This window comes from Nothobranchius furzeri, chromosome 4, assembly GCF_043380555.1.
Source record: "Nothobranchius furzeri strain GRZ-AD chromosome 4, NfurGRZ-RIMD1, whole genome shotgun sequence".
Taxonomy (NCBI): Eukaryota; Metazoa; Chordata; class Actinopteri; order Cyprinodontiformes; family Nothobranchiidae; genus Nothobranchius; species Nothobranchius furzeri.
In genome coordinates, this window is record NC_091744.1 from 55,359,248 (window position 1) to 55,382,501 (window position 23,254).

The 23,254-nt window shown below is 43.0% G+C and overlaps 1 protein-coding gene across 1 annotated transcript in view; it reads right to left on the reverse strand.

The window, feature by feature from the left end:
* Positions 1 to 23,254, reverse strand: part of nfatc3b (nuclear factor of activated T cells 3b) — a 46,777-nt gene that overhangs the window by 1,052 nt on the left and 22,471 nt on the right. The window contains exons 2-9 of the mRNA XM_015963898.3: positions 17,316 to 17,949; positions 15,729 to 16,109; positions 8,513 to 8,675; positions 6,942 to 7,141; positions 2,279 to 2,451; positions 2,025 to 2,165; positions 1,482 to 1,537; positions 93 to 714 (exon numbers count right to left, since the gene is read on the reverse strand). Coding sequence (XP_015819384.1) covers positions 93 to 714; positions 1,482 to 1,537; positions 2,025 to 2,165; positions 2,279 to 2,451; positions 6,942 to 7,141; positions 8,513 to 8,675; positions 15,729 to 16,109; positions 17,316 to 17,949 — 2,370 coding nt within the window. The remainder of the gene's footprint in view (positions 1 to 92; positions 715 to 1,481; positions 1,538 to 2,024; positions 2,166 to 2,278; positions 2,452 to 6,941; positions 7,142 to 8,512; positions 8,676 to 15,728; positions 16,110 to 17,315; positions 17,950 to 23,254) is intronic.

Below are 23,254 nucleotides of genomic sequence, written 5' to 3' on the forward strand. Positions count from 1 at the left end.
TTATAATCAGAAATAATCATTTAAAAATGTTTTCTCAGTGAAGGACCTCTTTAAGTAAATTAAAAGGTTTATGTTGAAATCTAGCTTCCTACCATCATCCAGTGTGATCTCTTGAAGACCCAGAGATCGCAAGTTAGGCTGGTTCCCCGGCTCCTGCTTAATGCTCAGCACTCCTCCTGGACCAGCAGGCAGGGATTCCTTCTGGCTTTCAGCTGGGATTGTCGAGATACCACCAGAACTTAAAGAGGGACACTGTTTCAAGAGCAGTCCACCAGGGGGCATTTGACAAGGGACGCTAATGGTTTGAAGGGGGACAGAAGAGGCCTGTCCAGGAGGTGGGATCCGACTTTGAAACTGAATTTGCTTCAGAGCTTTATGTGGAACTGCAGAGTTCTGAGGAAAGATTAAAGATGCCTGAAGGGGGAAGGAGGATGAAGCAGGATGGCGCAGAAGTGGGGGAACTGGGGAGGAAACATAAGCCACATCTGGTCTGAGCACCTTCACCTCAGATGGTGGCTGACAGAAGATGTGGTCCAGCCCCCAGGGCTCCTGCTTGATTCCTGACTGGGCAGGATGAGGATGTCTAACTCCAGGTGAGTAAGTAAAGCTTTGCATTAAGCTTCTTCTTCTCTTTCCATTTGAGACATAGAACTGGACTTGGACAGCAGAAGTAGTCTTCTTGTGGTAAGGAGGCACCTCAACCGTGATCCTGGACTGAAAACATACAGAACATAAACACAGCTCAGCGACTCGGAACGTCTACGATCAGGAGAACATCTCTGTATAGGCATTTGTCCCATGATGGTGACCTTGATCTAAAACTGACCCCACATCAGAATTGCATCTATTGTTTTAGCAGTGAAGTAGAGGAGCTACCCAACTTGTGACTGCGACTGAAACAAAACATGGACAAATATCTCCGATGGATAAAGCCACACAGTCAAGTGAACAGGACAACTATACACTCGCACAAAACGGGGTCTAAAATCTAACGCATAATACTTTAGACAAGGTCTAAAGTAACTTTCTACGCAGACTTTGATGTGTAGAAAAACATGACGGGATGATACGCACAACATTAAACAAACCTGGACCCGAACGTAGGCACACTTTGTTGTTGGAGAAACTGGCAGCGAGATGACAAAATGGGGAACTAGAGCCAGGTTTCCAGACTTGTAGACCCTCACAAACACACAAAACCAAAACCCCCAGCGAGGGTAAAACTGACAACCACAATAATAATAATATCGCAGTACGTTCAAACGCACGTATATAGCAGTTGCAGTTATTGGTGCATTAATTCTGAGAAGGTGCGTATTAATAAGTGTGATTATTGAGTAGACACATGACTGTCACAGTAACACTCGTGCACATTGCTTCAGAATGGATGTGCTGGCCCATGGTGATGACTGGCTGATCACCCCATTTACATTCTCTACAGAAGTCTTATTTAGTAGCCGTGCTTCCACATCTTTTCTTACTTCGTTACTTTTTTCTGGTAGGACTCTGGCATCCACCTCCCACAGTGGTCTTCCATCTGAAGAGACAAAACAAAAACATCACCAAATTTCAGATATAACCAAGGGTCCAGCTGTAACTAAACTGTCCAGACAGTTTGTGTCCTGCTGACCCAAGTTATCAGTAATGATTTCCTCATTTAAACCATCAACATGTCTGCTAGAGTCCACCTCAGTCCAGGGATGTTTTCATCTTTAACACCATTATTATGGATCTGATCAAAGTCTTTAGTCAATGTTTAGGGTTAGTTGTGGTTGTGTTGTAGCTGTTGTGTGGTAAAGTGTCTCGGGGGGGGCTCTAACACTTTAGAAGGCCATTAATAAACATGGGTCATTTACCATTCCTCAGGGTTTGGTGCTTGGACCCTTACTGTTCATCTACGGTATGAAGTAGATAAGCTGCCATTTATGCAGTGCTTTGACATGACTTTTGTTGTGAAATGATGACATATAAATAAAGTTAATTAAACTGAACTGAATATAAATATGAAGATAAACAGGTCCTACCAGGCCCCTTCTCTAAGAAGACAACTCTGGACTGTGTGGACATGTTGGATCCAGTGATGCGTAGCTCCTCTCTTCCATCTTCACAGCAGCTGACTGGACAGAAGTTCTCCACATGTGGAAGCTCCTGGCCTGATCGCTGGGCTGGAAAAAAACAGTAGTTTGTTTTTCAGCTTTGGTCTCTTCGGGCCTGACCTGAGCAGCCAGATTATAAAAATATTTATGATATTAGGAATGGTCTGAGTAAACGCACTCACAGCACTCTACAGGAACAGATGCCGTCTGCAGCCACAGCATCCGGCCATCCTGCTGAGGCACAGCCACTCGGAACACAACTCGTATCCTTGTGTTCTTTCGCCCAATATCAACTTCTCCTTTCTTCAACTCAATGTCAGCATTACGCAGCTTCAAGATGCCAGCACAGTCAATACTAGAATAAGGCAAGGCAGTTTTATTTATAGAGCACATTTCAAACACAGGGCAGTTCAATGTGCTTTACAATTAGCAGAAATGGCACAACAACAACAACAACAACAACAAACACAAGAACACAAATTAAAATATACACAGATACAATTATAATTCAGAGCTAAAAGGAAAAGACAGAGTTTAGGTTGAGCAATTACATCACAGATTACAGTGGAGACGATGCACCATAAGAAACAATTCATTCAGAGGCTGATGAGTACATTAGGGTTTTAAGTGTTGATTTAAACAACACTAGAGTTGGGGCACATCTGAGTTCCAGGGGAAGCTGATTCAATATGTGAGCAGCATAGTAACTAAAAACATCCTCACCCTGTTTGGTTCTGACCTGAGGTTTGTTACCTAAAGATCTCAGAGCCCTATTGGGTGTAAATACAGGAATGAGATCTGACATGTATTTTGGTCCCATGCCACTGAGTGATTTATAAACTAGTAGGAGCACTTTTGACATCTATTCTGTGGTTTACTGGTAACCAGTGTAGGGATCTGAGAACAGGAGTGGTGTGCTCCATTCCCTTAGTTCTTGTTAAGACTCTAGCAGCAGCATTCTGAACAAGCTGCAGTTGCTTCACAGCTTTTTTGGGAATACCAGTTGGGAGACCATTGCTGTAGTCCAACCGACTAGAAATAAAAGCATGAATGAGTTTCTCCAAGTCTGGCCTGGACATGAGACCTCTGACTCTGATGAAGGTGTTAAAACGCTGATTTAGTTATAGCCTTAATATGTCCAGAGAAGCTCAGGTCGGAGTCAACACAAAGATTTCTAACCTGAGTCTTTGTATTTATTCCCCTGGAGTCCAGCTGAGCAATAACAACCATTAAATCCCTCTTGTTGCAAAGACAAAAACTTCAGTCTTGTCTTTGTTTGGTGGAAGGAAGTTTGACTGCATCCAGTCGTTTACTTGTTCTAGACACTGACGGAGTGAGTCCAGCAGACGATAGTCACTAGGTGATAGGGCTAGGTAGATCTGGGTGTCATCAGCATAGCTGTGATAGGCGATGTTATTAAATATGACCTGACCCAGGGGGGGCATACAGAGATTAAAGAGTAGCGGTCCTAGAATTGAGCCTAGGGGGACCCCACATGTCATGGTGATCCCTAATAGAGACAACATAGCCCCTGTCTTTAAGATAGGATTGGAACCAGCCAAGCACTGTGCCTGATAGTCCCATCCAGTTCCAGAGTCTGTCCTGAAGGATGTTATGGTCCACAGTATCAAAAGCTGCACTGAGGTCAAGCATCATCAGGACAGATGCTTTACCCATGTCAGTGTTGAGATGAATGTCATTTAATACCTTGATCAGTGCAGTCTCAGGCCCTGTCCACACGTAGCCGGGGATCTGCCAAAACGTAGATATTTTTCTACGTTTTGGCCTGTCATCCACACGAAAACGGAGTTTTTTCACACGAAAACGGATCTTTTTAAAAACTCCGGCCAAAGTGAAGATCTGCGTTTTCTCCGTGTTGGGTGTCTGCGTGTGGACAGACAAAACCGGAGTTTTAAGGTCCGCAACGTCACTTTCCGCGACAGAAAAATGCTGACATCACGTGTGCGACCTGTGTTTACACTAGCCGACAGCATGGATGCCCTCAGAGCTGCGCTCGCTTTATCAATTGTCCAAGCGCTTTTTGCTTGTTTGTTTTTGCAAGCGGAATTACTGCTCCTTGCGGAAGACCACAGACGAAGGACGAGGTTAAGAACGGGGGAAGTACTGCCGCCTACAGGTCTGGCATGTCCTTAACAACGTATTTATCCGGGTACGTGTGGACAGAGTTTGTTTTTTAAAACGAGGTGGTGTGGATGCAAGTTTTTGGAGGGGCGGATATTCGTTTTTAAAAGAACCCAGCTACGTGTGGACTAGGCCTTAGTACTGTGGTGCTGTCTAAAGCCTGACTGGACAGTCCATGTTATTTGACTCCAGAAAGTTGTTTATTGGGATCATTACTTCTTTTTCGTTAATTTTCCAGATCACGGGGAGATTAGAGATCGGTCGGTAGTTGCTCAACACTGAGCGATCTAGCTTCCTCCTCTTTAGAAGGTGTTCCACAGCGGCAGTTTTCAGTGGTTTAGGAAAAATTCCTGACATTAAAGAGCAGTTCACAATTTCCAGTACATCAGCTTTCAGACAGCTAAAAACATTTGTTAAGAAGTTTGTTGGCAGGCTGTCCAGACAGCAGGTACAAGAATTCAAGGTCTTTAGTAATAAAACACTTGAGGATATAGTAATCAGTATGAAAGCTGGCATTAAAGCCAGGTTGTTGCTGTGTGGTATATGGTCAGGTTGTGTTAGTTGACATAGATGAATGAATGGCTAATCTAATGTTTGTGCTTTTGTCAGTGAAGAAAGATGCAAACTCATCACACTTAGTCTGAGATCTGAAATCAGGGGCCAACTGTGCTGGGAGATTAGTTAGCCTCTCGACAGTAGCAAACAGGACTAGGGAGTGGTTAATAAAATAAAACAAAAATGCAAAGAGAAATTGGTTTTATGTCGTTAATTGTTCTGATGACTTTTTAGCAACAAAGAAAGGAAGTAGACATAAGCTTTGGCTAGCATAGCATCTAAACAGCTTTAGAGGGGCCAGTCCACATTCCTGATGGCTACAGAGTCACCACACAAAGCCAGACTGATTCATGCTTCTCCGTCAGCTCCAACAGGGAGAGACACGCACGCACGGACGGAGGTGTTTTGCCCTCATACTTCTCCGTCTCCTGGAGAGTGTTGCATAGCTCCCCACCAGGCCAACAGAGGGCTTAGCACTGTTCTGTGGTATCCTGTCATGTATCCGGTCCAAGATAGAGACTTTTTAACAGACAAATTTGTCTCTCCTCCTCCTCCTCCACCTCTTCATGCGCTCACCACCTCTAAACCCATGTTTCCTGTCATTTCCGTCCACAAATAAAACGCTTGCTGCGCATCTTTTCACTCCTCCAGTCACGGGGGAATTAAACGTTCATGCTTTTAGTTTTTTCGCGAGGTATTCTTCAAGCTTCTCTGTGTCTGCCGCTAGTTATCCTCAGCACTCTTTAAGTTTTTGAGGGTGCAATGGCGGCAGTGTAGACGACAGCGGTATCCTGACCAATCACAAGCTTGTGTTGTCCGTCTCGACGGACAGATGTTTAGAAAAGAGAGCTCGACTCCGTACGTCCTTGCGGAGCTCTCCAGTAGGCCCGCAGGGACAAATAATGGCGTTGCATGTCTCCGCACTGACGCAGAAGGAGAAGCATGAATCAGGCTTAACAGGTACAACAAGATGTCACATGTGTAAGGTTATGAAGTTCATTATTTTCAGCTCCACACAGCTGCCCCTGTACACAGAAACACCCGTGTAGAAAACGCCAAGGTCGGGTGTTCCTCAGACTGTTTACATTCCAGGAGAAGAGCCAGAAGGAGAAGAAGAAACTTTTCAATAATCAAAGTACTTAATTTGTGATTAAAGCTAGTCGAAACATATGTTGATCAATAATAATCAAGTGAATGATCTGTGGAATAAAGATGTCATGATTTATGTGTTTAATGAAAACAGGACTACTGCACAGACAGACTGACCTTCATCTCCATAGAAACGCATGACACATTGTTCCAACCAATCAGAGCTTTCGGCTGCCGCAGGAGAATCTGGCTTGTTGACTTAAAGTGTCCAATCCGCTTTACTAAAACTTATCAACAATTCAGAGATATAAAACAAGGCAACGCCATTTTAAGCTCAGTTCCATTTTGACTTCAGTTCTATTCACCGTCATCCCAAAGAAAAGCACAGCCTGGCCAGATGTGTTTTCTTCTTTAAACTAAGAACTGTGAAGTTGGAGATTTTCGTCGTTTAACAACCAGACGACATCCTTTCAAAATAAGAGCACCTGCTGACGCTGCCGATGGTTACCTGGGTCGACCCTTCAGACGGGCTTTGACGTGCTGCAACCGCTGCTTCGACAGCTCCAGTACACATCCGAGGTTCTTCGACCTGGCATTTCCTGATCTACCTGGGAGGCTCCCCACTGGGTACGTACACGGCAAAATAGCAGCTCATGTCATCACTTTATAAGCCTCGTGATATCTAGTCATAACAAAGACTACCAGATTCAATGACGTCAGCCTAAGGAGTCTGAACCAACCACACACACACACACGCACCAACACAACATCCAAATCCATTTTCATCCATCACAGAGTTAGTCCTGGTAGATTGTTAAGAATTTATAATTAAGAAATTAAAGATTCTCAAACGATCCCAACTCTCTCTTTTCTTGTCTCAAAGTCAATACAGAGTGTTTAATTAAACTCCCTGATGATAAAAACAGCCTATTCTTCTGATTATAAAAAGTGATCTACTTACAGTGTATTAAAATACAACTCTAGATAGTTACATCACTCTATTTCGTTACACATGACAGACTAAAATCATCACAGCTACGTTAGCTCAGCCACTGATACCTTGCAGACATGTTGTTTTCTGGAAGCAGAGGGATCTCCAGGACTTTGGAGCAACCCACCATTTTCTCCAGGCACATGGTGGTCACCGTCTTTCCTGTGACTCTGTGGACTTGGTAGAATGAATGTGGACGAAGGCATCGGTCATCTGCTGCACCGATGAACAACAGGAGGTTGACATGATGCTTGTTGTATCCATTCAGCTGCAAAACCAAGAGACGGAAAAGACCTCAACATGGAAAACAGGTCGGCTGTAGAATGTAGAAACCGTGGACTGGCACTAGAGAGTTAACGGTGATGTAAATGCATCTCATGAAAAAAGAATCACCAGATAGCATTTTGAACTACTTTTACACAAAAATCTGAAGGTTTTGATGCCAGAAAAAAGGAATATCAGAAGAGCATAATGCCAAAGGAGTCATGGCAACAGAGGCGGCGTGGCACACTAGGTCAGATCTGTTACTAAACAGGTTGAAATTGTACCAGAAGGGTCCAGAATCAAGTCGCTTGTTTGCCAAGTATTCAGTCAAATTAGAAGATTCTAAAACACCAGCTAGTTAACCTTCACTTCAACACACTACTGCACAGCACAGGGCAAACCTCCAGCAGAACCAGAACCATAATGGGTGGCCTCCTTCCTGCACTGACTGGGCTCTGAGAGGCCAAGAAAGAGACTGATGAGGGTTTGCACTACTCCTCACAGCTCAGCCTGACTCCACTATTTTGATGGTTTTCCATTACAAGTGAGAAACAGCCCTAGGGTGGTACCACCACAAAGCACGAGGTGGCCTGCACCCAACGCAAAAGCAGTGCCAGGTAATTTGTATGCACACAAAAACACAACACTACAACGGCAGACATGCTTGGTTGATGATTAAAACCACCTTTTGGCTTTCATCAAATTCCTTAATGTGATTCATCTTGAGGTGACAAAAGAAAGTTCTAGTATTATCTATGTTCGATTACTGTCAGCCGGCATATTTTTTCTGCTCAACATCTGACTCCTTAAATCCAAACCAGGTCCACATGACCGACGCTGCCCCGTCTTCTCTACAATCTGCCTCTGGACTCCACGCTTGCAACCAAAGTGGGTGCAACTTGATGACATCATCAGCATGTGCAACAGCGGCAGACCAACAGAGTCTACCAGAGTGTAACGTTTCTAGTATACCATATATTAGAATATTAAAAGTAGAGGGGCCAATAATTTAACCACAAATAATAAGGAAAACAAGAAGTGACACAATTTAGCTCGCTGGAAAAGGCAACAGGTCAGGGAGAATGAGACCAGCCGAATAAGATAAACATCAAGTGAAAGTAGAATACAGCCCTCTGCGTGTCATCCTCTCATGAACAGGTGCTCTACAGCCACAATACGAAGCAGAAGAGCTGGAGCACTCAGGTGAGTACCAAGATTTATATCGGATGCAAAAACAAAATAAAAAAACTCTAAAGACACATATAGTGTCAAAATGTGAGTTACTTTTTTTTTTTTTTTTTTACATCCAATAAAAACAGTTGTACTCACCTGAGCACCCCAGCCCTTCTGCTTCATATTCATATATATGACCTACTCTGATGACCGGATGTCCTCCAGTCGCTCCTTTGATGGATCCTCTGCTGCCCTCGGTTTCATAATGTGCCCTGTGGTAGGACTTTGGCTGGACCTCCAGTTTTAGCTCAGTCTGGCCATACTGGCTAGGCAGAGGCCAGTCCAGAGGAGGAGGTGATGAAGGGCTGTGGAGGAAACACACAAACAATGTCTCATGATGCCTTATGACTCCAACCTCACTGCCCATTCATGAAGGTGGAAATAAAGTAATGAGTCAAGTCAAAGGGACCCCTAATGCCAGTTAATAGACACTCATACAAGCTTCACAAACTCCAGTCTTTAAGGGCTAGCCTCCTGCATGTTTCCTGCTCTATTTCGCCTATACCACACCATACCACTTTATAGTGCTTTCACCATGGCGTTACAACAGACTAAAGCGCTGCACTTGATTAAACAACACAGGTAGCAGTAGTCAAGCGGCATTTAAAAAAAACAACCAATAAAACAAACCAACATCCACAGATGTAGAATTAAACAACCATGGTGGAAAGAAAGATGATTTAGCATTTGAAAGCCAGGGAGAAGGAGTGTGTTTTCAGGGGGTGCTTGCGGCCTGCCTGACCTGGAGAGGTAATGAGCGTTGCACCCGTGGGGGTTTCAACACCCACACTTTTCCAGCCGTTTTGCTCACCTCCACACCAGTCTGGTTTCTCGCACTCACTCTGTTTGCCTCATCTTCTTCTTCCCGTCGGGTTTCAAGGAGAAACAGGAGAGGGAGGGAGGGAAGAGCTCGACTGAATTCATAATTTTACATCTTGACTTTAGCTGTACAAACTCTGAGTTTGATAAAGTGAAGAGCAACAATTTGCAGAGGTTTATAACAGGCGCGGTGCCAGGTTTTCATTTTTGGGTGGGCCACGGTCATTTTGGACGGACCTTAATAAGCAGTGACAAGTGAAGCAGGCAGGTCGCGCTAGAAAATTTTGTTTAAAAAGACGTCATAAACTTTTTCCCCCGTCATTTTTATTTCTAAAATATGAAGTAAAAACTCCCAATTTAATTTTCATTAATATTTAGTCTACACCAGCGCGTTGAGTGGACCGGCACCATGCATTACCTGCACTTCTAATTTACCTCTCAACGTAGGACTCTTTGGGTACATGCACACCGGTAGTTTTTACGGTTATTCATGCGGCAAAATCTCCGACATTTTAGAAAAAAAAAAAATCCAACGATCTTCCAGTAAAAGCAGAGCATCCAGCCCACCTCTCCAGATGCGGAAAATGTGCATCACAGCTGCTAGGCGCGCCGCGCGCACCGGCAGCCCAGACAAGAGCAGAGAGAATAGACAATTCTGTCTGGATGTGGATGGAGATTACATTTTACAGCAGCCTGATCATCATTTAAATACGTAAACCACCACCTGTCTTCTAGTCCACGCTATCAGCATTATTTTAATTGGTGTGTGTGTGTGTGTGTGTGTGTGTGTGTGTTTTCCACTTCAAACACTGGTCTAACCAACCAGACCAGCGTGTCCAGTAACATATTAACGTTACAATTAAACAGTTTCACTCCATGTAGGCTAGGAACATTTCACCTGCCGTGGCCCGACCGCTTCTGCTCCACAAAAACTTTGTGCGTGATCAAACGTCTCTACAGATGCTTTCTGAGCTGAACAGGGGCGTGTCCAGGGAGTGGCCTGGGGTAGCACATGCCACCCTTAGAATCTGATTGGCCACCCAGGTGCCACCCTACTAAGTTCCAGTTTAAATTGACTTTACATTGTCAACAAAAGGCGTGAGTTGTAAACTCCAAAAATAGTGTGTGGTAGCATGCACCTTTAACGTTGTCTTCTAGCCCAGGCCTACAGAACATTTCTGTAGTATTAATATTATTTATTATTTTTTCATATTCACATAAATAGTATTTAGAGTCACACTCAACTCCAGTTGGTGGCAATAATGCAACAAGAAGTGACTTGCTAACCACCACAAAACTAGAAGATGAATAGAAAAAAATGGCGATTGTGCAATGTGAAACTCCAAAATTCACTAGAAAGTAAATAAATAAACAATTTGTGTAAATAAATAAATAAGCATAACCATTGGTGCCACCCATGCATAAACAAGTGCCCCACATGGGCCACCCCATTTTAAAAGTCCTGGACACGGCTCTGGAGCTGAAGAGGCTATTCTGCCTCAGACTGGATGCGTCATGCGTCTCCATATTAGAGACGGGAACAAGCGCTGTTCAGCCAAAGTTTCATAATCAGAGAACATTTTTCCAAGTGACACATCCCTCAGAGAGACCGGCTTTCCAGACCGTTTCAGTGGGAGGAAATCTTATCGCATGCGCCGTGGTTCTGCACTGCGCTGCGAACCCCTCTACAGATCTTCAGCTCACTGTCCACCGTGTGCGCTCCGATCCGCGCTGATCACAGTGTCCAGTATAAAGCTCTGATGTTCTGATGGGAATCATTTCTTGATTGATTTAGTTACCTCCGCGATGTGCATATGGGGAGTGTCCAGGGAGTAGCCTGGCCCAGGCTGGATTAACCATACGGGCAACTGGGCAATTGCCCAGGGCCCACAACCCTAAAGGGGCCAGGGCAGCAAGGGCACGAGCAAAATACTGTATCTGTAATCTCCCGCTTCATATTAAACTAGGGTGACCATACGTCCCTCTTTTCCCCGGACATGTCCACTTTTCACTCTCTGTCCGGGCGGGTTTCTTGTATTGATGAAAATGTCCGGTGTTTCATCCAGGAGCAGGGACCGAATTATGGGGGAGTTGGATATCCTACACATCCAGGGGAGCCGGAATAAACGTTTTATACCTATATTACATCATTCATGGACTCTTTTGAGCAGAGAGAGCACATCTAGTGATGATCGTTGGTGCGCAGCACTCCAGGCTGCTGCGTCCAGCGCACGGTCCATTCTCAAAGTGGCGCAACCAAAAAACTATAATTAACACACGGTCGTTCATGTCCGCACACGTTCTCTACTTTCTGTCTTATTTGTGCCTGAAGCGCTCTGCTACTGCGGAGCTCATCACCTGTGCTGCGGTGATTTCACCTCACTGACGCAGCATCGAAACGCGCTCTCCACTTTGTGGTCAGGAGATCCCTTTGATCTGCTCAGAAATAACTGATGAGGTGAAAAAGTAAGAATCCAGGCAGCAGTTTTTCTGGAGAGTTTAGAGGAGATGCAGGAAGATGAGAGACAGACAGGACAGGAAATAGTTATATAAAATCAACAAAACAAAGTAAAATGTAGGTAGATTTATCTCCACTACATGTTTTTACCTGTATAAAACAATAAGTTATACACATGTAATATTTGTACATCTGATACAATTCAGATCACCTTCAAAACTCAGTCACACACCCAGGGCCGTTTCAAGACATTTTGGGGGCCAAGGCAAAATGACCACCCCCACCCCCCATAACTGGGCTCCCCAGAAGCCTCTGTGCAATTCATACCCTGTCCAGGTGTATGAGTTATACAGTGTTTGTAAAAGCCACTCAGACATCGCTGACATGTTCTAATATTATCAGATGAAAAACTAAATGATCAGACATGCTGTCTCATCTGCTGCTTTTCTAAACTTGCTAAAAGTAACAAAATATTTGAAAACCACTATTTGTGGATTCTCTGAAAGTTTCCATGGAGTGTGTGACAACTTAATTTTTCATTGATCCTATCGTCTAATCTCACAGCTGAAACAAGCATCCTTAATAATCCGTGCACAGGAAGCTTACCGATGCTGTAGTAAAACAAAATGTATAATAATTTATTATTAATAAAACCTTGTTGCAGCACTAAAGCAGAAAAATGAGATTTTGCAATAAATATGCTAAGTATTTACATATGAATTGTTTTGGAGCCCTTTAATTGGCAGAATCTGATATTAATTTTAGTTCTTACAAAAAATGGGTCCCAGCGTGGTTTGTGTGGCGTTGCCGTAGTGTGACGTCATAGGCACAGATCCCCTGTCCTCTTTTTTGGAAATGGAAATATGGTCACCCTATATTAAACAAACTGTCCACCCGGGCTTTTGCGCTGCACAGAGACGCTTCGCTGCCAATGACTTTGAACGTCAGTTGAGAGTCAGTCTCATGCAGACTGACCAATGAAGAGAGGGCCTCAAGTTAAGACCCTTTCCTCATTGGTCAGTCCACACGAGGTGTGTCAAAGGTTACCCTGAGGGGGTTACGTGATGTCAGGCATTCAAGTATTGAGTATATTTACTGCATATTACAGTAAAATATTCTATATGTGAGCATATTATGGTGATCCATGGATCGTGATGATGGGGCCCTTTAATATTGTTGCCCAGGGTACAACAAAGTGTTAATCTCTTAGAATCTGATTGGCCACCCCAGGTGCGACCCCACTAAGTTCCAGTTTAAATTGACTTTACATTGTCGACAAAAGGCTCGGGCTGTAAACTCCAAAATAGTGCGTGGTTGCATGCACCTTTCACCTTGTTTTCTAGCCCAGGCATGTAATATTAATATTATTTAATATTTTTTCATATTCACATACATAGTATTTAGAGTCCCACTCAACTCCAGCTGGTGGCAGTAATGAACAAGAAGTGAATTGCTAGCCACCACAAAAGTAGAAGATGAAGAGGGGAAAAATGGTGATTGTGCAATGTGAAACTCAAAAATTCACTAGAAAGTAAATAAATAAATAAATGATTTGTGTAAATAAATAAATAAGCATAACCATTGGTGCCATCCATGAATAAACAAGTGCCCCACATGGGCCACCCCATTTTAAAAGTCCTGGACACGGCTCTGCGTAACGATTTAAATGTCAGCCCATCAGTGTGCGTCGGGGTAATTCTTTCAAACATCCTTGAGTTTATCCGTCAAAATAAACAGTCAAATGGAAATATCTGTAACCTGCCATTTAACTTACCAATTTACCAATGAGCAGTAAAATGCTTTTACTGCTCATTGGTAAGTTTGTCATTAACTTTATTACAATTATGACATTTTGATCAGCCAGAAAAGCCATTGCTAAACTTAATATACATTTATAAAAGCAAAGGCACCCAGATACTGAATAAACAGCCAAAAATATAGGCCTTATAAAACAGCCCATTCAATGAAGAACACCCAGACATCACCAAACAGGAAAAGGTTTGGAAGGTGAGCTACAGTAAGCCTTTCCAGTTTCTTGTAATGAAAGTTTAACATGTCATGTTGGGAGGAGGGCAGATCTCTGAGCAGTCACAATGCCCCTGCTGTTGAATATACCCTTTCATTACTGAGGTAGCTGCTACACAAAGATACATCCTGGCAGAGGTGTGACCAAGTCACTGCTTGGCAAGTCACAAGTCTTTCCAGTCAAGTCATGAGTCAAGTCCAAGTCAAAGACATCCAAGTCCAAGTTAAATCCAAGGTCAATGATCTGGAAGTCCAAGACAAATCAAAGTTCTTAACTTTGAATTTTCTAGGCATAATCAAGTCATCTGTCCAACTTCAATTTAATTACGATAATAATAAATACATTCCAGAAATAAAACATCTTAAAGCTTCATTTATTTGCTCAAACAAGCAGGAAGTGCACCTGAAACTGGTTATAAACAAAGTGCTGCTGCAGTTAGCAGAACAAGATCAAACCCAGAACAAAGAATGATTTATGATTTTTGTCCATGTCGGGCCACTTTTGTGCTAAAATATCAAATATGCTCAAGTCATCATCAAGTCAACAGATGCAAGTTGATTCAAGTCGCAAGTCATTGGCATTCAAGTCCAAGTCAAGTTGTATGTCTTTATAGATTTTATCAAGTCAAGTCAGAAGCCATTAAAACAATGACTCGAATCTGATTCGAGTCCAAGTCATGTGACTCAAGTCCACACTCTGCATCCTGGCTAATGCTAATGATGACAGCATCTATTGGGAGTCATGCTTTTGTGTTTTCTGCTCCTTAACTTTGGAATGAGCTTCCTCTTGTGGTGGGAGCCCTGCTCTATTGCTCGTATTGAATCAAGATTAAAGGCTCACTTTTTAGTTTGGCTTTTGACATTTCATGTTTAATGTTGTGTGCTCTTGGCTGTGATTTGTTTGATGTGTGTTATTGTACTGCCACTGTCTTTTTTCCTGCTCTTTGTACTCCTTTATGAACCTTTACTCCTCTGCTTTAATCGTTTTGTACAGCCATGCTGAGTGATGAGGTGCTTTAGAAATAAAACTGACTTGACTAAATGACTTGTTCACACACCTCTCAGTATAAAACCTCATAAAACTGCAGAGATATTGTTTGCATTTAATTTTATCAACATAAATGAGTTTCCTATATAAATAAAATGATGCAATAGCGTTTTCTACAGTAGCTAAAAATAGATGATGTAACATGGCAATGCATTGTGGGATGTAGTCCTAGACAAGCAAGCGTGTATTTTGCATGGGTGCTTATGTGTCTGAGTCAGCCCACACATCTCAAAGTTGTATTTTTGTCTCCTAAAGATGTTCAGACATGTTTTATCCTTTTTCCCAAGCCGGATATGACACATGACCACATCAAACAGCTGGAAAGGGAAACGGGCCGAGCCAAAGACAGAAAAGGCAGAGCGGTGGCAGTGTTTATGTGGATGAGTGGATTATCATTGTGGGGGGCAGATCAAGGGGTGCATGTGTATTTGTTCCAGATATTTTGCAGGTGGGAAAGGTTATATTTCCAAGAATAATGAGCTGATACTAGCAACACTCTCAGATGTGGAGTTGTCCAGGATGCAGGCGTGCTAACGAAGAAGTTCAGGTGAACAGCTCGGCCAAGCAGCATCCAAACATGGACAAAAAAGGCTTTGGACCGGAGGTGGGTGGTATGTAAAAATAGTGACATAAATAATAACCTAAGAGTAAAAAAAAAAAAAAAAGAACTTAGAGAAAATGTTCCTTGAGCACTGTGAGTAACAAGTAACAGAGTATAAAAGTTTACATTTTGTGTCTGCCGGGTTGTTTTTAATCGACGTCCAAGCGCTCTGTCCGTGTTTTTTCAGTTGGTAAATGTGCTTTATCCGTCTAGCATCAGCACCCAGCAGCACTTCGTGGTGACATCAACTGTAGAATATGCCATTAGTGACATTTACAGATAGAATTTGCTACCTTTGGTTAGAAAATGACTAAACGTTCTCACAAAACAGCATATTTGTCTGTTTTCCTGCTTAAAAAAACTTTTAGAACCTTTAGGCAATCAGTTCCTTTTAGATAAACACCAACCTGAAAAGCGGAAGATTCCCAGGTTTGGGTTTGCTCCAGCTGAAGTGGGAAGGCACTGGAAGGAAGAGCTCCGCTAGTACACCTTGCTCTTGTTCCTCGCCTCTATTCTGGTATGACTGAAGACCAGGGCCTCCTTGACCAGCCAAGAGGCACAGATTACTTCCTGATGTTCTTCTGGTTTTGGAAGGAACATCAAGCTCCTGACAACCAGAAATAAGGATGGTTCCGAGGGCAGTGGCGGGGCTTCCCAACCAGGTATCTTCTGTCACACTGCCCCTTGGAGATGTTCCTGGTGTGGGACTCGCTGAGGGTGAGCAGGCAAGAGGGTCAGCACTGGAGTGAGGTCTCTTCCCACAAGGAGATGTTGGTCTGGACGATGGCCTAAAGGAGGACACCGTCATCATTAACGAACTACGTAATGGTGCACCAAACAGCTACCACTAACAACATCTACAACTGTATTTTAGAAATCCTGACATCCTTTGTTATATAAACCTGTTTCTCACAAGGTCTCACGCCTAATAGGCAAAAAAATGTCTTTTAAATTAAGAATAAAAATTGTTGTAATTCAAACACGTCATAATAGCTTTAATTAGGTTTCAAGAAGCTCATTTAGGGACAAATATTTAGTTTTTTAAATACATTTTTATTTTATGTTTTGAAATGGTTATGCGCCCATGTTAGCTTCAGTGTTGTAGGGGTGGTAGGTCACTGACCTGCAGGGCCAAGTGTACTAGCCCATGTGAACGTTGTGGCCGGTTCATTCATTTTTTTGCATTTCTGTACTTTGTTCAGGTTCTTTACTAAATGAATCCTTGGAGACAAAGTTCACCAGTATGTAAAATAGTGTTTAACCCTTAACAGAAGAGATTAGCCAGGTTAGGCTTCAGAATAAAACCGTCATGTATCAGATGGCCCTGGAACTGTATTCATCATCATCATCAACAACAACAACAACAGCGTGAGTCGTTTCAGGTTTACACCGGAGACACAAACCTGTTATGGGAAAACCAACAGAGCCCAGAAAACACTAAAAGTCCACACATTAGTGCAACAAAAGATTTTATTTTCATTCAGCTCATATTTCAGTTTTTGATTATTCATGTTTGAAAAAGTAAACATTTAACTTTGAAGTGATGCAAACACATTAAAAGTACTGATACTGATTCCAGTATCGGTATCGGTAAAAGTTAACCGATACCAATGCAGTCGCTTGAAAATGGCTTCACTGTAACTTGTCATTTCTGTTCACCTAATATCTTAGTTTTGTGATGATTTCTATTCATATATTTTACTTTTTATCTACCTCACAGTCTTTTCCTGTTGAAAGCAGAGAAGAAAATAAAATCTGAATTCCAAATCATTGCATTTTTTTTTGTGTGGTAGAAGTTTCGGTAATCGATATCGGCGAGTACTCAGATCCAAGTATCTGCATCATATCGGTTTGGAAAAATTAAAAGCTTAGGTTCACCGTTTTGATACAAAATTCTTCCTTCCTGTTAAACAACCAGCCTCTGTGGGTCTTCCTCCTAACACACAGGGAAAAGCTTTCCATATATTTTTTCCTGGTGTGAACATTAGACTCACCTGGAGGTGGGCCGGCGGTTCAGCCAGGTCTCCTCGGTGACACTGGGCTGAGGGGACTGGGAAGGTGACTGATGTGGCGACAACACAGGGCTGAAAGGTGAAGGATGCTGGTACTTCTGCTGCCACAGTTCCACCCCAAATGCTCCACCTCCACATCCTGGTGAACCCAGAGCCAGGAGGGCAGCATCCTGTGGTTCCCCCTCCTCTTCTTCATAAACATGGGAGAATGACTCACAGGAAGTGAGGTCAGAAATCCAGCTCCGAGAGGACAGGCTGCTGCAGGGACTCAGGCTGAGTGCCGTCTCCCGGTAACAGGAGTCCAGAGGCAGGTAGAGCTGATCTCTGGGCCAAGATGGCTCACAGTAGCCCCCCTCTGCACCACCAGCTGCCAAAACCTCCAAGGTACTGTCAGCCTCCACATGATTGTTGTGAGTGATGGTGGTGATCTGGATGCTGGGGCAGTCAAAGGCCCTGGGGGTTAGCTGGGTGTCATGGTAAGGGCCCTGAGACTGGAAGCCAGCAGGCTGGTCTTCGTTTGTCGAGAGACAAAATGGAGTGTGACGATTCAGCTCCTGGTGCAGAAGTTGCCCAACATGAGACTGTGTAGTGTAAGTAGCCGTCTTCACATCCAGATCTGTAACAAAAGACCCGAGGTGTAAATCAAAGCACAGTTAACCAACATTTCCCAAAATAACTACGTTGTTGCTTTAAACACCGTCTTTAAACTGATTTTATTGCTGAGCAGGTATGAGGCACAGTTAGATTCCTCTTCTGCTGCTGCGTTTACTCTGAAGCTCACCTGCTCCGCTCCATCAACATGCAACTGATGACTTTTGACCTTTAAAATCACATTCAACTGGATCAGAACCTTGAGCAGAAGCGCAACATTTTTCTCTTTTCCTTTATAACCAGAGTAATCTGGTGGGTCTTTTATTCTATTGTTTGATTAGTTATGCATCTTGGTTTGTTTTCAGCAGTGTTTACATGGTTTTATAACAGTCATGTTAAAAGTGTTTATATTAGCCAAGCCATCCTACGTATGTAACTATATAGTCTGGCCACAACCCGTAGACAGAGCTCGGCGGTCTTTCAAACTGTCTCATGCAACTGGACCAATCAGAGCATAAAACAACGTAATGTACTCGTTGCTACAGAAATTATTCAGCGGCGCAGTCCATCTTACAAAGAAGAAGCAGAAAATAAATCCTTGTTCAAATAAAGGCCTTAAAACACACATCAGCTCATGTCTGAAAGAAGAGCCCAAGTCTAAATAGTCCAAAGTTGATGCCAAAGAAGTTTCAAATGTTCCTGAAACTACACCATGTTTGTAGTTTTTCCACAGTCAGAGCTCTGGTGCTAAGCCAAACATCTCTCTGCAAACATAGATCTCCGTGATTGGCCAGAGACCTAAAGCTGTTTTTCCTAATGGTGGACCTGCGGAGGCTACGATGGAGCGTAGCTAGACCGACCTGCAGAACAAAACCTTTTTGCTATGGTTGGTCTAGTTTCTGTTTTCAGAATGAACTGCTAAACAAGTAACTGTAACTGGAATCTGATTTGGGCATGGCCTGTAGCAGCTGGCTTAAGAAAAGTATTCAAAGCAGCTCTGTTGCTTTTTTTAGATACACCAGCATAGTTTATCACCATGTTACCAAAGACTACAGCGGACCAGAAGGATTGTAAACATACCGCTGGTCCTGAAGGAGTCAACTACCAGCTAGTTTTTGTTCAATTATGTTCTGATAGATCTAGCTTTCTGGCTGATTCTATAGTGTTATGACTAGGGATGCACAGATGGATCGGCATTTGATCGTAATCGGCCGATAGCACCCCTATCAGTTTTGATCGGAATTTTCAAAATAGATCAAAGCAGACCGATCAGCCGTAGGGTTGTCATGGTAACCAGTGTAGCGGTAAACCCCGGTAAAAAAAAAGTTGACAATAATAACCGTCTTGTTTTTAAAAAAACTATATTATCTTGGTGGGTTTACCGTGGCTGCGGTGTAGGCACGGTGACCCTTACCAGCCACCGTATCATCTGCTGAAGTTGCCGGCGGCACATGCGCACTTTGTTGTTTACGACCAAAACTTTCTTGAAGCTAAAGCTGAAATAATGGTCAAAGGAGGAGACGGCAGCGCTCAGGAGGACATTTATTATCCCTCAAAGAAGACAAAGTCGGAAGTACGGGCATATTTTAGATATTTGAAGAATGCCGAGGGAGTTTATCGAAGACGGCTATCCTGTTTGCAGCACGAGCAGAAAAAGTGTCTGTGAAAGGCAGCAACGCTTCAAATCTCAAGACACATCTGCGTGACCATCACCCACAACTCTACAGTCAACGCAAGGCAAGCTAACGTTAGCGTTTTAGCTAAAATGTGTGATCCGAGGATTTGGGTTGAGGGAGAATGCAACGAGTCGCTATATAAAGCAGCCGCAGCGCCGCTACCTGCATATAAACCGTGTCGCGGACACCCCCATGTTGAAATGACGCTATGCATTACGGGGCTCCCAGGGGCAGATAAGAGTTGGTCTCTCTCCGAGAATAATTATGAATTCAACAACGATTACTGCCTGATGACATTTTCCCACATCTGCAAAGCTCACTGGAAGGACACAAACCGAGGACAATATTTTCCTGATATAGGGTTTATTACTCAAGTAAGGGTAAAAAAGTATCTGATTAGAAGGCTACTTGAGTACTGAGTATCATCTGATCTAATATTTTTAAATGATGACATCAAACAGACATAAAATAAGAAGTTATGGGCAAATATTGGTATTTTAAAGACTAAAGGGAAAAATGTAAACAAATAAACAATATAATTACAAAATAACACATTTTAGGCAAAATTTAGACACAAACTGAGGACAATATTTCCTGACATACAGGGTTTATTTAATTGTGTGAAAATGTAGCACGTTTAAAAAAAATACCGTGATAATACTGAAAACCGTGGTAATTTTGGTCACAATAACCGTGAGGTTACATTTTCACACCGTGTCAACCTTAATACAGACCATTTTAGATTAGGTTACATTTCCTTTATTCCCAGATTATGTAGTTTGTACCACTCATTATAATGTTGTAGAAAATTTCTGGCCAATCCACGTGATCGGTATCGGTGATCAGCATTCTTTGATATTGGTATCGGTGATCAGCAGCAAAAAACCTGATCGGTGCATCCCTAGTTATGACCCCCAGATCAGACCAAGGTCCGACTTTTAGCTTAAAAATCGTGACACGAAGCAACAATTAACACAATTTCAGCTGACAGCATGAAACCTCTGAGTGTTATTCACTCCACATGGTCTGATAGTTAAAGTTTAGCATCGACAGACAGAAACACTATTATGGAAACCAGCTTCAACAGTTCCGTATCTCCTTCACAAAGCTGCGGGCAGTTTTGTGCAACACTATTATTAATAACCCTCCCCCTCTCCACCTCTTCACACACCAAGTATGCAAATGTGTCGAAGCACACGACCGTCTGCTTAAAAACTCTGCTGCGCATAGACAACCAGGAAATAAAAGCAGCCTCCAGACATCGTGTCTGTCTGCACAGAGCCTGAAAATCCAGCAGCACCGATCTGTCTGACACCCCCTTGTTCATGTAGACACCTTGGAGCTTCAAGGTGGATAGAAAAAAGAATCCCCTTTTCAAATAACACTTTGTGAAAATGTCGAAAAATAATCACACTAATCTTAAAATTCAAGCAGAATCTTTATGGTTTTCAGACTGGACTTGAAATCAGTGTTTCCTTATTTTTCCTATAATCAATGGATCAAAATCAAATCTACAGCCTAAGAAAAGAGATGGTTTTGTGAGGCTATGCTGCTGGTCAGTGTGGTTTTCTCAGGTTTAACACAGGACATGAAGATCATAGTCTCACGTTTAATGACGAGTGTTTGCTACTATTAGAGGGATTGCACTACAATTGGGGGAAACTACCTACACACAAACCCATCCAGACGTTTTAAATCCTATTTGCACACAGATTTAGCAAAAAATGTTCATCCTGATCACACAATATAAGCCATCATCTGCCACCCCGGCCCCCCAAGTAGGGGGTCAGGTACAGGAGTTCCCGGGCCACTTTTGTGCCCCAGTCCACCCCTGCTCAGCACTGCACACTAGGATCCCTAACCCAGCAACCAGACAGTGGTGTGCATGAATGGTTTTTACTGGATGACCTGGCACCAAGTTAGAACTGATGACAATAAACTTTATCTTTGACTGCTGTGGACAGAAGGACCTTTAGGAAGATGATGCTTACACATGAGAGGACTCTAATGAAGCATTTCCAACTTTTATACTCTGATAATCAGACATGTGAGTCCAGCAGAAAAAACATGGCTTCACCTTAAACGTTCCTGAGAGGAGGCTGGGTCAGATGATGCGCTATGATACAGTAAGGACCTAAACTCTGTTGAGCAGTGAAAGAAACCATGATTAAAATTGTAGTTTGGAAGGGCCCCATTTCTTTAGCTTTCTGAGGACAAAACCAGAAACCTGGAGATTCACTTTGTATCCCTAATAGGTACATTTTGACCAGGCTGATTTCAAGTGTGTACATAACACAGCAGGTGGAAGCTAACGCTGAAGACGCATGAGAAAAAAAAAGTTTTTCTTTTTTTAAATTAGCTAAAATGTAGAAGAGTACACATGAAATGATAGAAAGGGGAAGGCCAAGCTTCTCTTCAGTGTACAAGTAGGAGCATGTACATAAAAAAAAGACAGAACACTTATATCTGGTTACACAATTAATGGATGGAGTATTGCTGACTAAAACATTAGAGAACAACAGCTGTAATCACTGGCAGCCTGTGTTAGTGAGTGTTTTTAATCTGTAAGTGTAAGTGCATCTAATTACAAACATCAAGACTGGACACTTTCATTTACTTGAGCAGTTTCACCATTAAGAAACGGTTGCATCACAGGGTTTCTATCACTTGTTGTACATCTATTGCTACAAACTTCTGAATAACACTCTAGTGAATTATTCTGCTCACTAGGGATACAATACAAACTGTCATAATAAATATGACGTAATCTCTTTCCTTCAAAACGGTCAGTAGAACACTTTTTATGGAAACTGTTATTTGAGACTCTTTGTGGCATTTGATACTTTGATGAAGCGGCCAAAATGAGTTTTCTCTGCTGGGTGTCTGGGCTCTCCCTTAGAGATAGGGTGAGAAGCTCAGTCATCCGGGAGGGGCTCAGAGTAGATCCGCTGCTCCTCCACATTGAGAGGAGCCAGTTGAGGTGGCCCGTTGTATTTGACCAGGACGCCTCCCTGGTGAGGTTTTCTGGGCACGTCCAACCTAGAGGAGACCTAAGGGAGACCCAGGACACGCTGGACGGACTATGTTTCTCGGCTGACCAGGGAATGACTTAGGATTCCCCCGGAGGAGCTGGCCCAAGAAGCTGGGGAGAGGGAAGTCTAGTCCTCACCGCTTAGGCTGCTGCCCCCACGACCCGACTCTGGATAAGCGGACAAACATAGATGAAAAGTCTGGGATGGGAAGCTTTATTCTTCGTTCTTCCCCACCAGCGTGTGAATGGATTGTGACTGATTGTGTTGTGAAGCGCCTTGGGGGGGTTATAGAACCCTAAGAAGGCGCTATACAAAAACAAACCGTTCACCATTTATAGGATTTATATTTATTCAGTTCGGTATTCTCCCGCTACTTTTCAGTCCCTGCTCCGTTGTGGCTCCAGGGACTGAGCAGGGCCAGCATCGTGACTGGCGGTCGCTGATTGGCTAAGGGTTGGAGTCACTAATTGTTCAGAGCTTTCTGCCTGCTGCCTGCAGTCATTTCCTGTTTCAGAGTCTGATAAAACGCCACAAAACTGAGCAGAATGTGTCACACAGTGGGAATTTGTGTGTTTGTTTTAGGGTTTATATTGGCATGCTGTGATTTTTATTTATATGGGTT